The 14,398-nt window shown below is 43.1% G+C and overlaps 1 protein-coding gene across 1 annotated transcript; it reads left to right on the forward strand.

Annotated features, from left to right (window-relative positions):
• Window positions 1-7,744: 7,744 nt before the first annotated feature.
• On the forward strand, window positions 7,745-12,533 carry LOC132651990 (putative protein FAM90A13P). Its single transcript, XM_060376885.1, is given in 6 exon segments — window positions 7,745-7,816; window positions 8,837-8,989; window positions 9,790-10,001; window positions 10,218-10,299; window positions 11,336-12,112; window positions 12,114-12,533. Coding segments are annotated over 6 exon segments (1,473 nt in total). The 3' UTR covers window positions 12,291-12,533.
• Window positions 12,534-14,398: the final 1,865 nt, after the last annotated feature.

Consider the following 14,398-nt stretch of genomic DNA (forward strand, 5'->3'; position numbering starts at 1 on the left):
AGGCCTTAAAAGAAAAAAAATAATCACTTAAAGAACTACAGGAAAATACAACCAAACAGGTGAAGGAATGAAATAAATCCCTAAAGGAAACACAGGAAAATACAATCAAACAGGTGATGGAACTAAGTAAATCCCTGAAAGAAATACATAAAAAGACAACCAAATGGGAAAAGGAAATGAATAAAACTGTCTAGTACCTTAAAATGGAAATAGAAGCAATAAAGAAAACACAATCCAAGGTAATCCTGGAGAAGGAAAATCTAGGGAAGAGAAAGGAAACTATAGAAACAAGCATCAATAACAGAATACAAGAGTTGGAAGAGAGAATCTCAGGTGTACAAGATATGATTGAAGAAACTGATACATCAGTCAAAGAAAATGTTAAATCTAAAAAGTTCCTGACACAAAATATCTAAGAAATCTGGGACAATATGAAAAGACCAAACCTAAGAATAATAGGAATAGAAGACTCTTAACAATAACGATAGACTACCTCAGAATAAAGGGCTAGAAAAAGGCTTTCCAAGCAAATGGACACAAGAAACAAATGGAGTAGCTATTCTAATATCTAATAAAATAGGCTTTCAACCAAAATTAATCGAAAGTGATGGGGAGAGCACTTCAGACTCATCAAAGAAAAAAATTGACCAAAATGACAACTCAATTCTAAACATCTATGCCCCAAATACAAAAGCACCCACATTTGTAAAAGAAACATTACTAAAGCTTAAATCACACATAGATCCACACATGCTACTATCAGGAGACTTCAATACACTTCTCTCACCAATAGACAGATGACAGATCATTGAGACAGAAACTAAACAGAGAAATAACGAAAGTAATTGATGTTATGAGTCAATTGGAACTCACAGATATCTACAGAACATTCCATCCAAACGCAGAAGAATACACTTTATTCTCAGCACCTTATGGGGCCTTCTCCAAAACTGACCACATACTCAGACACAAAGCAAGCCTCAACAAATACAAGGAAACTGAAACAGAACGTTGTATTCTATCAGACCACGATGGATTAAAGCTAGACTTCAACATAAATAGATGCAATAGAATGCCTACAAACTCATGGAAACTGAACAACTCTCTACTTAATGATCACTGAGTCAGGGAGGAAAGAAAGAAAGAAATTAAAGACTTTCTAGAATTCAATGAAAATGAAGGCACAACATACCCAAACTTATGGGACACAACGAAAGCAGTGCTAAGAGAAAAGTTCATATCATTCAGTGTCTTCATAAAGAGGAGAGAGTTCATACTAGCAACTTAACAGCTCACCTGAAAGCTCTAGAAAAAAAAAAAAAAAGGAAACAAACACACTCAAGAGGAGTCAACAGCAAGAAATAAATCAAACTCAGGGCTGAAATCAATAACCTAGAAACAAAGAGAACAATACAGAGAATCAAAAAACCAAAAGCCGGTTTTTTGAGAAAATTAACAAGACAGACAAACCCTTAGCCAAACTAACTAAAAGGAGGGAGAGTATCCACATTAATAAAATCAGAAATAAAAAGGGGGATATAACGACAGACACCAAGGAAATCCAAAAAATCATTAGATCATACTTCAAACACCTATACACCACAAAATTGGAAAATCTAAATAAAATGAATGATTTTCTTGCCAAAGTTAAATCAGGTTAACAATTTAAATAAACCCATGCCCCTAAGGAAATAGAAGCAGACATCAAAAGCCTCCCAACCAAAAAGAGCCCTGGGCCAGATGGTTTTAGCACAGAATTTTACCAGGCTTTCAAAGAAGAACTAATGCCAGTATTCCTCAAAGTATTCCACAAAATAGAAATGAAAGGAATATTGCCAAACTCATTCTATGAGGCTACAGTCACCCTGATACCTAAACCATACAAAGACCCAACAAAGTAAGAGAATTTCAGACCAATATCCCTTATGAACATTGACGCAAAAATAGTCAATAAAATACTTGCAAACTGAATCCCAGAAACACATCAAAAATATCATACTCTATGATCAAGTAGGCTTCATCCCAGGAATGCAGGGATGGTTCAACATACAAAAACCATGTAATCCACCATATAAACAAACTGAAAGAAGGAAAACCACATAATCATCTCATTAGATGCTGAAGGCCCTTGGCCAAACCCCTTCATGTTTAAAGTCTTGGAGAGATCAAGGATTCAAGGCACATACCTGGACCCAATAAAGGCAATATTCAGCAAGCCAATAGTCAACATCAAGTTAAATGGAGAGAAACTTAGAGCATTCCCGCTAAAATCAGGGCCAAAACAAGGCTGCCACTCTCACCATATCTCCTCAATATAGTACTTGAACTTCTAGTGAGAGCAATAAGACAAGTAAAGGAGATCAAAACTAGACAAATTGGAAAGGAAAAAGTCAAAGTATTGCCATTCGCAGATGATATGATAATATACATAAGTGACCCTAAGACACTAAGTGACACCAGAGAACTCCTACAGCTGATAAATACCTTCAACAAAGTGTCTGGATACAAAATTAACTCAAAAAATCAATAGCCCTCCTTTATAGAAGTGACAAAAGGCCTGAAAAAGATATTAGGGAAACAACACCCTTCACAATAGCAACAAATAATATAAAATATTTTGGTGTAATTCTAACCAAGGAAGTGAAAGACCTATATGACAAGAATTTCAAGTCTTTGAAGAAAGGAACTAGAGAAGATTTTAGAAGATGGAAAGATCTCCCATGCTCTTGAATAAGTAGGATTATCATAATAAAAATTACCATCCTGCCAAAAGCCATCTACAGATTCAATGCAATTCCCATCAAAATTTCAACAAAATTCTTTACAGACCTGGAAAGAACAACCATTAACTTAGTATGGAAAAATAAAAGACCCAGGATAGCCAAAACAATTCTGAACAATAAAAGAACTTCTGGTGGTATCAACATCCCTGATTTCAAGCTATACTACAGAGCAATAGTAATAAAAACTGCATGGTATTGGCATAGAAACAGACAGGTTGATCAATGGAACAAAATTGAAGATCCAGAAATAAACCCACACTAATACAGGCACTTGATTTTCAACCAAGAAGCCAAAACCATACAATGGAAAAAAGAAAGCATCTTCAACAAATGGTACTGGTCTAACTGAGTGTCTGCATATAGAAAAATGCAAATAGACCCGTATTTATCACCCTGCACAAAATTCAATTCCAAGTGGATCAAAGACCTTGACAAAAACAAAACAAAACAAAACAAACAAACAAACAAACAAACAAAAAACCATAGACTCTAAATCTGTTAGAAGATAAAGTGCGAAAAAGTCTGGAACTTACTGGCATAGGAGACAACTTCTTGAACAGAACACCAACCGCACAGTCTCTGAGATCAACAATTAATAAATGGGATCTCATGAAACTGAGAAGCTTCTGTAAGTCAAAGGACACTGTCAATACAACAAAATGGCAACCGACAGATTGGGGAAAGATCTTCACCAACCCTACATCAGAAGACTAATATCTAAAATATACAAAGAACTTAAGAAATTAAACATCAATAAATCAAATAATCCAATTAAAATATGGGCTACAGAGCTAAACTGAGAATTCACAACCAAGGAATCTCAAATAACTGAGAAGCACATAAAAAAAAATGCTCAATGTCCTTAGCCATCAGAGAAATGCAAATTGAAACCACTTAATCATAATTCCATTTTACATCAGTCAAAATGGCTAGATTAAAAACTCAAGTGATACCACATGATGAAGAGGATATGGAGAAAGGGAAACACTCCTCCATTGTTGGTGGGAGTGCAAACCTGTCCAACCTCTCTGGAAATCAATCTGTCAATTTCTTAGAAAATTGGGAATAGTTCTATCTCAAGACGCAGCTATACCACTCCTGGGCATATACCATAAAGATGCTCCACCATACCACCAAGACACTTGTTCAACTGTGCTCATATCAGCTTTATTCATAATAGCCAGAAACTGGATGTCCCTCAACCAAAGAATGGATAAAGAGACTGTGGCACATTTGCACAATGGAATACTACTCATCTATTAAAAACAAAGAAATCATGGAATTTTCAGGCAAATGGATGGAACTAGAAAAGATCATCCTAAGTGAGGTAACCCAGACGCAGAAAGATGCACATGGTATGTACTCAGTTATAGTGGGTACTAGATCCGCAGTACAGAATAAACCAGACTACAATCCACAGACCCAAAGAAGCTAAGTAACAAGTGAGGAGAATAGTAAGTCAGTCTGACTCCATGGCAGGCTTCAAAATTGGCTTCAGATTGAACAGACCTGGGTTTCTATTTCTCAAAACATGAAACTACAGTCCATGTAAGCCAGATATTGTTTCCAGCTTTCCCTGAAAGCTAGAAACAATAACTTAATAAAGTTCCCAAGCACTTGACCAATCAAATTAATGGTCAGTTAGAAACACGCTGCCTAGCTAGTCAAAATTACACTTCATTACCTGGGCACACTTTGTTACCTGGGCACTCCCTGCAGTCCCCCTAACTGCACACCAATCATGAGTTCCCCTGTATCCCTACCAACCAATCAACATAAAGATCACCTAACCACACTGGGAAATCCCCTAACTGTCTTTAAATTGAGCCTTTAAATTGCCCCAGCATGCTGGCAATTTCTGTAGAGTAAACACTCCTTGCTTTTGTATACTACCTGAGGCCTAGGTCTTCTCTCAGGGATTCCTGGACCTACTAAAAGAAGGGCCCAATGGGTGGTGCTGGAATGTCACTCCGAAGGGGAAATAGAATAGACAGCAGAAGTGGATTGAGAGAGGGAACTGTGCAGGAGATGGAATGGGGATCAGATGTGGGAAGAGGGGGTCTAAAGCAGGATCTCTGAGCTGTGCACACCAGGCAAGAGGCTGCTCTCAGAAGGCCGGCTGCAACTGGAGTGGAAAGTTCCTCCCCAGGCTATTTACAAGGTCCAGTCAAGATTGTGGAATCCATGAAGTCATGTAATCCAATTATCACTTTAAGAGGAACACCTGATCTTGAGGCAGGATCACACAGGCTTTAGTCTGGATCTTAACTACCCTGAGGAGGAAAAAATGGAGATGACCACACACTCTAAGTGCCTCATTTTAGGCAGACAGATGAGTAGAGGCCACAGCAGAAGGCCAGAACCTTGGCTTCCACTGCATAATGTATGTTTGCATGGAAGGTGAAAATCTGGGGACTGGCCCATAGACACCTAAGCACTCACAAGGGTCACCTTGCCATCTAATCCTCGTCATCTGATCCACTCAACTGATTCCTCTTACATTTAGATATTTCTCAGCATTAAAATGAGCCTCAACCTACAGTGTGTTGACTTAGTGCTCATCAGTAGGGAGAGGAACCTAGTATTCTACCAGCTGAACCACCAAGCACATGAGTGAAGCTGCTATACTGGCAGCGAATTCTCTAATTCCTATGATAACATTTTGCAGTGCCATTGCCAAAGATGTGTAGTGAGACTGTATCTGTGAGAGAGGGTTGAGGGGAAGAATACACATGGAGAAAGAGGTGTGTGGGAGTAGATGGGAAGCTGGATGGGGCAGGGAAGGGACATAGGGGGGAAGGAGAGGTGGAGGTAGAGGAGGAGGAGAAGCAGGATAGAGTTAGAGACACTTGCAAGGGAAAGGCAAGATGAGCGGCCCAAAGAGAATGTGTGGAGGAGTTAGGGGAGCGGGAAATGTGGAGAGCAGGGAGGGAAGGATGAACACAGGGAAGTAGAGATAGAGAGATAGTGATGAAGATTGAATCATAGACAGAGAGGGGGTGAAGAGAGAGAGGAGACCGACAAAGACACTAAAACAAAGCGGACTGGACTGAATACAGGGTGTGGCTGAGACCAGAGCGGCCCTGCTTTGCCACACCCACGCCAGTGTCGCCATAGTAGCATAAGCTACAGGGCGGGGGATATGATTTCCCCGGAAATAATGCCCCCTGGAAGGTCCCTGGCAAACTCATCCCACTTGGAAAAGAGACGTGTTCTGAGATTTCTACGCTTCTTCAGTTGTGGCTCTGGGGCTGGAATAATAAATTCTTTGATCTTTCCCTGTGACACCTGAAACAGCACAACTAACTTTATAAAAAAAAATTATTATTAGTAGATTGTTAAAGGCTTTAATAAAAATAAGTTTAAGAAAAGTAATGAATTAAATTTAGTATTAATAGGCATTAAGAATAGTAAAATAATAATAGGCTCCTTCTTAAGAAATAATAGCATGAGAGGTGCAGCTGGCGGGAGTTTCCCCCTCCCTTCAGTGCCTTGTTCCTAGAGAAGATCATAAATCTTAAGCAGGACATATGGGAGGAGGGTTAACAAAGGTGTAGTTAGATTTTGTTATAGAGAGGGACTTTGGCAGGCATCTGACTTAGCTCCTGACTTTCCTCTTCATTGGTTAGCAATAATGAAACTATATTTGAGGTTTCTTTTCCTTTGTTGACTCTGATCAAAAAGTTTTTAGGCCAAGATTATTTGTGGGTACTGCTTTATGTTTGATTGCATTTTGAGTTAAAATGTAAACTTTGTATTCTTGGTAAAAGTCTAAATGTTCTGGGAAGTATGCCAATTTTAAGGTGCCTTTTGTGAAATCATTATAAAAATACTAGCTTGATTTCAGTAAAGTGGCAGCAGAGTCAAAACCATCAAGGTGTCTCTGTCTGTCAATTCTTCGCCGAAACCGTGTCTTCCTGTCTAAAGCCTTGTTCTCCCGCGGACGACGGGAGCCCGACTGGGCCGGTCCGTGGCAGCTGTTTTTGTTCAGTGCTGGGCTCCTGGACTGCTGTTTTCTTGCTCTTTTCAGCTGAATCTTTTAGTCCAAGTCTGTTGGCAATGGGAGGGAACTGCCTATCCTGGCAGGCCTACAAAACAGTCATTGCATTGCTCTCCACTGATGCACTGGTAGAGTTGACTCTTGGTTTACTCGGGAGATTCTGGATAGGCCGTGTGTGATGCCAGAAAGCTTTCTCCTGTGGGTCCCAGAAGCTGAGTTTGGGATTCTGTCTTGTCCTAGCGGTGAGCAGGATTCTGACTGGGCTGCTTTTTCCCACTGGGACCCTGGGCTTTTGACTCTGTGTGAAATGCTTCACTGACTCCATTCTTTTGGGGACCGCAATGGTTTGTTGATGCATGGTACCCTGTAGCTTTTGATCCAGCAGGTCTTGTGAGGCTGTGTTTCCACCATTCTGCCTGAGCACTGGCTTGGGGACATCAAAAACAGCCATGTTCTGACCTTCTTCCTGCCTGGAAGGCAAGATGCAGGAGGCATCAAAACTTTGGATGGCAGGGTTTCCAGGGCACACCTGCATCCCAGGAGACTTTCTGGAGGGTAGACTGCCACTGACCTCCTCCTCTTCCCAGGAATGAACCTGGGCATCTGTGAGGGTTATGGAAAAGACAGATATATGGAAAGATTAAGGGAACTGTGTCAGGGTGGAAATTCCTCCATTTGTATGGATGTGCCTTCTTTACAGGTACATATCGCTTGTCCTTAAGCATGATCTTGGATTTGGCTATGAAGATAAACACCTCTAATTCTTAATCTAGATTCACTCTTGGCCACACCTTTGCTGGAAGCCTATATAAGAATTTGGGAGGAGGAAGTTTTTGCTCTTTGCCTGTTTGCAGTAGAAACTGGAGCCTATTTCTTCGGGACACTAGCATCTAATGAAGACAAGCTGAGACACCGTGCTGCATAGACTGATGAAGCAGACATTTTTCAGACATTTTGCCCCATGAAAGAAATCCAGCACCATATTTGGAAAAAGACCCTGAAGACACAGGAGCTGCTCAGTTGCTCTGCAAAGGTGAGTCTTGCAGTAAGTCCTGTAAGAGGACATTTATTCACCTGTTTCAGTTGTTGTCTGGGAGGCTTCCTCTGTCTGCTAACCTAGCCCTACTCTTGGAAGCTTCCAGCCTCCATACAATATAACCGAGGCCTAGAATGATTTTAGCCTCTGAGACTGACTGCTATTCAGCTCATCCTGTCTAGTTCTTTCTAAGCTCATAGCTGGCTGATTCAATTCAGCTGTTCTGACCCAAACTCTCTCCCAGCTGACTTATTCAATCTGGCTTTTCTCTTGGCCTCTGAATTGTTCTGCTTGGCCTCAAACTAAATCCAGCAATCTGCTCTAATCCCCTGGCTCCTTCTCATTCTCTAGTTCATTTGGTCTTCACCCGAGTTCTCTCTCTGCGACCTGTCTCAGCATTACTGTCCCTCTAAAACTGCCTCCTTCCTCTCTCTGCATTGCCCCTTAAGTTTTTCTCTCTTCTTGTGAAAGTGGGTGTATCCTGTTTTGTAGAATCTTCTCAGATTTGTCACTTTCTTTTTCTGTGATTCAATTAGACATCACTTTCAAACCTGGGTGTTTCCTTTTACAAATTAACTTTACCTTCATCGTTTGGGGTTAAAGGTGTGTGCCAGCAGCTTTTCTGAACCTGAAACTTGCTCTATACCAGGCTGGCCTTGTCTATGCCTCCTGGATTAAAAGCATGTTTGTACTCCAGCCGTATCACATAGACCTAGAAGGTCTTTGGATCTCTTGCCAGAACAGTCATGCTCTGAATTAAAATTCCTCTACAAAATTTGTTACAGCTCGCATGTCCTATATCAAGGAGGCTGGCTCTGAAGCCTCTCTAAGCTGTTGTTCTGCCACAGATTGTGCCCTGTTATATCCAGTGAGCCCAGACCTGCATCGGGATGAAGCTCAGGTGCCAGGAGAGCTGGTTGCCAGGGGGAAGCACAGTCTAAGTTGGGAAAGGCTCCATGGAGTGGGAGCTGGACTAATTTCATTGGTTAAAACTCTTTTGTTTCCTTCTGATTCAAGAAATCAAAGCCAACAACTCCAGATTCAGCGATAAAGCAGGAGACACACATGAAGATTCAGGACCATAAAGCTGTTCCAGCCCAGAAAGTCCAGAGTAAGCCAAGAGGGCCCATGACACAGAAGGTTCCCCCATGGCAAGAAGAGAACATTATGGTAAGTAGAGCCCTTAATGTGTCATCAACCACTGGGGCTAGGTGAGACACGAACTGGGCTCCCTCAGAGAACCTATTTGTTGTGGGTTTTCCACCAGAGAAGACTGCTGGGAACATGGCTTTAAGTCAATAGAAAGTCCTGATTAGCCAGGTGGCAGAGTACTGACTGGATCCTCTGTATCCCAGGGGATCACTGAACCTTTCTTGGGGTGAGGTTTTAAGCACAAAAACAAAAACCAACCAAACAAACAAACATGTTTTGGGTTGACATACTTCTGTTACCCAGAACAGTAGGCCAGAAGCAGAAATGCACAGGTGAGAGACATGGGAGATTTTCCCAGGACTGTGGACTCAGACACATTGGGTCTTGTTTTCATTTTGTTAGGTGATAGTGTCTGTGGGTTGAGTTCTACAGTCTGAATGAAGCTTCCATTGTGGAATTAGTTGTGCCAGTGTCTGGGAATTTATTAAGTTCTGGGGCCCTGTGAAATGTTGCATCTGTCCATGGTCCTGACTGTAGCAGAGGTATCAGAAGGCCAGGCAAAGGAACTACTCCCCCTGCATGTGGACCTGAGTAGACACTGGGAAGTAAGCCCAGCCTCTCTTTAGCAGGATTGGTCCTTTGGCACATACAAGGCTCACTGACATCACTCATGCATCTTTCAAGTGTGCTTACCTCTTCCGGGTTCAAAGAAACAACCATTTTCTGGAGAGAAAACATTGCAGGCATTTTAACCCTTTATCCCTAAGAGGTACCTGGATCCCTTTTTGACTCACTAATATCTCATTTGCTACTCACAGGTAAAATGCAGAGAGTGTGGGGCCTTTGGCCACACAGCAAGGAGCAGAAGGTGCCCAATCAAGTATGGCCAAAAGCTCCTAGATCCACAGCCTCTGGGAGCCAGGAAGGAGAAAGAGAATCAGGATCCTCGCAGGACACAGGGTCTCCAGAAACCAGGGCCCATAAGCCAGGCCAAGACAGAAAAGAAACCTAGTCAAGTCACTGGACAGAGGTGAGTGATGGGGAAGGGCTGGCCAGAGGGAAGGCTCTGGGTGCAGCAAAGCTCATGGGGTACCATCACTCATCTCTCTGTCCCCAAACACTGAAAGGGCCAGACAGCTAGTAAGTAGTATACTAGCTACAGAGAGTGAGTGGAGAGTGGGTGAGTGAGAGTGGGTGAATGGGTGGGTAGAGCTGATGTGTTTCCACACCATTGTCTGTCCCACAGAGGTGATGAGCAGCAGAGGAAGGCTCCCTTCCAGAAACTCCCCATGGATCCACAGAGGAGGGGCCAGCACATCAACCTGGTTGTGAGTAGCAGCAGTTGCTCTGTTCCTGAAAGTCCCTTTCTCTGTGCTCTGCCCCACCTGCCCATTCCCTGCTGCACCACCTGCTTGCTCCATTCACGACCCCATGCATGTCACATCGAATCAGTCCTCTCTGATGCAGCAAGGACTCATTTGGTCATTTTCATAGTTCAGACTGACTTGGGTTTTGGGGAGCAAGTGAGCCTCTGCTGTGTGCTTCTCCTTTGGTAGACCAGTTCTCCTGGAGGATGGGCAGGCTCCTCCTCACCTGTCCTTGAGCATGACCTTGTCTCCTGGTCTCCATGTGGTCCTTCCTTCTGAGGTCATATTACAAACATGGCCTGCTCTTCTAGCCTTCTAATGATCTTCTCTCAGATTTTAATGTTTCCATTTTGAACTGATTCTGTGTGCTGCTTCCAAAATCTAGACTTTTATTGGAGAACTTTTAGGGCAATGAATATATCCTTTAAAATTTTTATTTTATTTTTATTCCATCCCAATATGTTGGCTGCAGAGTTGACTCTCATTTTGAGAGTCATATTCAAGTCATGTCATCTTAACATACCTTTTCCCCTGTTTTACATCCTAGGTGACATGATTAGGGGTTTTCAATACACTGGAAATTGCGTGGTAATTTGAATTGTTTTTCTCTTGACCACAAAAGGCTCATGGCCCTCTGCTTAGCTGTCTATTTATATCATATATAAATAAGTAAAGATTTCTGTAAAAATCATATATTCTTTACATAAAACACATGTACACATGCAGATACATTTGAGTGATGAGAGTTCAGCTCAAGGAAACTTCACAGTGAGGCTGAAACTCTTCACATTGCATGTCCCAATCCCTCTGCATCTCCCCCACCACAGGTTCTCATTCTGCAGCTTTTGGATAACTAATGTAGACCATTTCAGACTGAGTACCTTCACCTTAAAGTGAACTTATACAAGAGTTTTTCTGTCATGATAATCTTATGAGGTCCTTGTGTTATTTGGAAGACTTACATAGTCAATTTATCCTGCAATTGTTATTTTCACAGCATCCCAAGATGCCAGTGTTCAGTCCTGGAAACACAAAGAAGTCTGTGACCAACCAAATTCAGATTACTGTGTCACGTGCCAGAAAGTCTCCTGGGAAGCGGATGTGCCCTGGAAACCCTGGAGCCATCCAAAGCTCTGATGCCTCCTGCATCTTACCTTCCAGGCAGGAAGAAGGTCAGAACATGGCTGTCCCTGGGGTCTCACAGCCAGTGTTCAGGCAGGGTGGTGGAAACACAGCCTCACAAGACCTGCTGCATCAAAAGCTCCGGGGTGTCTCACATCAACAACCCATTGTGGTCCCTAAAAGGAATGGAGTCAGTGAAGCATTTCACACAGAGTCAGAAGCCCAGGGTCCCGGTGTGAAAACACAGCGCAGCCAGCATGCTGCCCTCCATCAGGGAAGACAGAACCCTGAACTTAGCTTCTGGACCCCAGGTGAGAAAGCTTCTTGGCAGCCCACACTGCCTAGCCAGAAATCCTCAAAGAGACTAAGAGTCAACTCTACCAGTGCACCAGAGGAGAGCAATGCAAGCACTGTTTTGAAGGCCTGCCGGGATAGGCAGTCTCTTCCCATTGCCAACAGACTTGGACTGAAAGATGCAGTGCCAGTGAGCAAGAAAATAGCAGCCCAGCTGCCCAGCACTGACCAAGAACAGCTACCAAGCAGGCCTGCTCTGGTCTCAGCCACACCCTATGCTGAGTCCTCTCAACCATCTACCAGCCATGCTGTACGCCAGTCCCTGAGAATGGTCTTTACTAGACTTAATGGTGACTGGCTGGAGCTCCAGGTTCCTGACAGTGTCCCCAGCACTTGCCCATGAGAAGCAAACAGCTCCTTGGGAGGGCCCTGCCTTCCTGGAGAAAGGTGAAGCAGCACGCTCCCAGGTCCCAGTGAGTGTCCTCTATGAGGACCTTCAGGTCTCCTCCTCTTCAGAAGACAGTGATGGGCAGTGAGTGATGGGACAGCAGATGCCACCCTCCTGCTCAGACTTGACAGACACTTTCAGACTGGTCCTCTCTGGGTTAGCCAGCTAGATGACATGACTGGGACCTGTCAGATCCACTTCCAAATGACCCTTCTGGTGTGCGTGGACTCACATCTCTGCACAGAGCCTCACCTCAGCATGGACTCTGGACTCTGACCTGAGAAGACCTCTGAAGAAAAGTCACCTGTCCTCTCCATTGTGATTATCAATGACCTGTATACAGTATGTCTTTTCAGCTACCTCAACGTCCTAACTCTGCATGAGTTGTCATATTGTATGATGTTTTCCACTTCCAGTAATAAAATTGGCCTAGAAATTATGTCTGCAGTGGTGTTCTTGGGCCGAAGGCATGGGGTTTTCACAGGACCTATGGCCCAATAACGAGCCACAAACCCAAGAGGCTCTCAACCTACCCCATCAGGTTTGCCGTTCTGACACTGTGCATAGGTACCCCCCACCTTGTGATCTTAAGACCATTGAGAGACAGGGCAGTTTGTAGGCCTGTCCTTCCAGGCTGCTGGTCACAGATGTCATGGTCACAAAGGTCAATTGCATCAATTTTAGGACTCAGTGGGCTTCTTACTGAGTTCCTATTCTGAGTTTTATCCACTATGAGGCCACTCACTGTCCCCATACCTCTGCTTTTGCTTGCTTTCCATTTATGAGGCCAGGACTTTGCATTCCTCACAAAGTCTAAATCCTGGCTGTTCATTACACCCTTTCATCTCAGCACCCTTTGTAGTTTGGGCTTGAAGGATGCATCAAACTGTTGTGTTCACTGCCCCTCACCCCCATATTGCCTCTCTGTTTGTTTTTGTGTGGCTGTGTGTATATATGTTTCTCATATTCATGTGAAAATCAAGGCACCTGGAGTTTCAGAGCAGAGTGCTGAAGCTCCTGGAAGATATTGGTTTCATCATGCATTTTTTTTTGTAACTTATGTGCTTGAGGCAGTGTTTGACACTGAGTGGAAGCCCCACAGCTTGGCCTGTCTGACTGGCTGGCACACTTCAGTGATTTTCCTTTCTCTTCCCTGTTAGCCTGCTGAGATCTTTCAGAGCTGTGTCTATAGCTCTCTGTGAGTGGTGGGCCCCAAACAGATGTCAGCCAAGGTTTCTCTTTGTGCATCTCCTCAGGTACCACACCCTGTGTTGTCCTTGGGCTGCTACATGCCATGTGCTTCTCATGAGGTCATTCAATGTATTGTATCCAAGCTATATTTTATTAACAATACCAGTCATAAGACATTTCTCTTTTCTCATATAGAATTCAGCAGACAATGAAGAAGAGGGTAAAGTTTAAAGCAAGGGAGCTGGTATGAGAGCTCAGGCGTCTATGGGCTAGATTGGGAGATTCTCAACTTAAATCCATATGAACAATGTTTGGTGGAAGCCTAGGCTCTGTCATCCTTAGGATATGTAGAAGTAGGCAGAACCTGTCCATCAAGATCACCTCCAGCTATCTATATTTATAAATTTGGGAAGCCCCTGGGTGAGAACAATAGGCTTGCAGAGGAGACTGATGTCTCAAGGACACAAAAATCAGAACAAGTGAACTCAGGAAAAAAAAAAATCACAAGTCAGTGAGTGATAAGAACGGAGCATGAAGCAAAAAAAAAAAAAAAAAACACAAGCACACTTAACATTTGAATGGGTGTGAACCCTGTATCTGCCAAAGAACCAATCCTGCTGAAGAGCCTGGGCCTACTTCCCAGTGTCTTCTTAGGTCCACATGCAGGGAGAGCAGCTCCTCTGCCTGGCCTTCTGATACTTCTGCTATGGTCAGGACCATGAATGAACGCAACAAATTTAACAGAGCCCAAAACTTAGCAAACCCCTAGATATTGGCACAACTGACTCCCTGATGAAAGCACTATTTATGCTGTGAAACTCATTCCATAGTCACTTCAGTCGGCCATAATGAAAAACAAGACCCAGTCCATTCAGGTCCATAGTTCTGGAAAAATATCTCAATGTATAACCCTTGCCTTTTGGCCTTGGCATTTCTGCCTTTGGCCTCATGTTCTGGGTAACTGAAGTATGTCGATCCAGAATATGATTTTGTGCTTGAAAGTTA

The sequence above is a fragment of the Meriones unguiculatus genome, unplaced genomic scaffold (assembly GCF_030254825.1).
Source record: "Meriones unguiculatus strain TT.TT164.6M unplaced genomic scaffold, Bangor_MerUng_6.1 ChrUnknown_unordered_Scaffold_114, whole genome shotgun sequence".
Classification (NCBI taxonomy): domain Eukaryota; kingdom Metazoa; phylum Chordata; class Mammalia; order Rodentia; family Muridae; genus Meriones; species Meriones unguiculatus.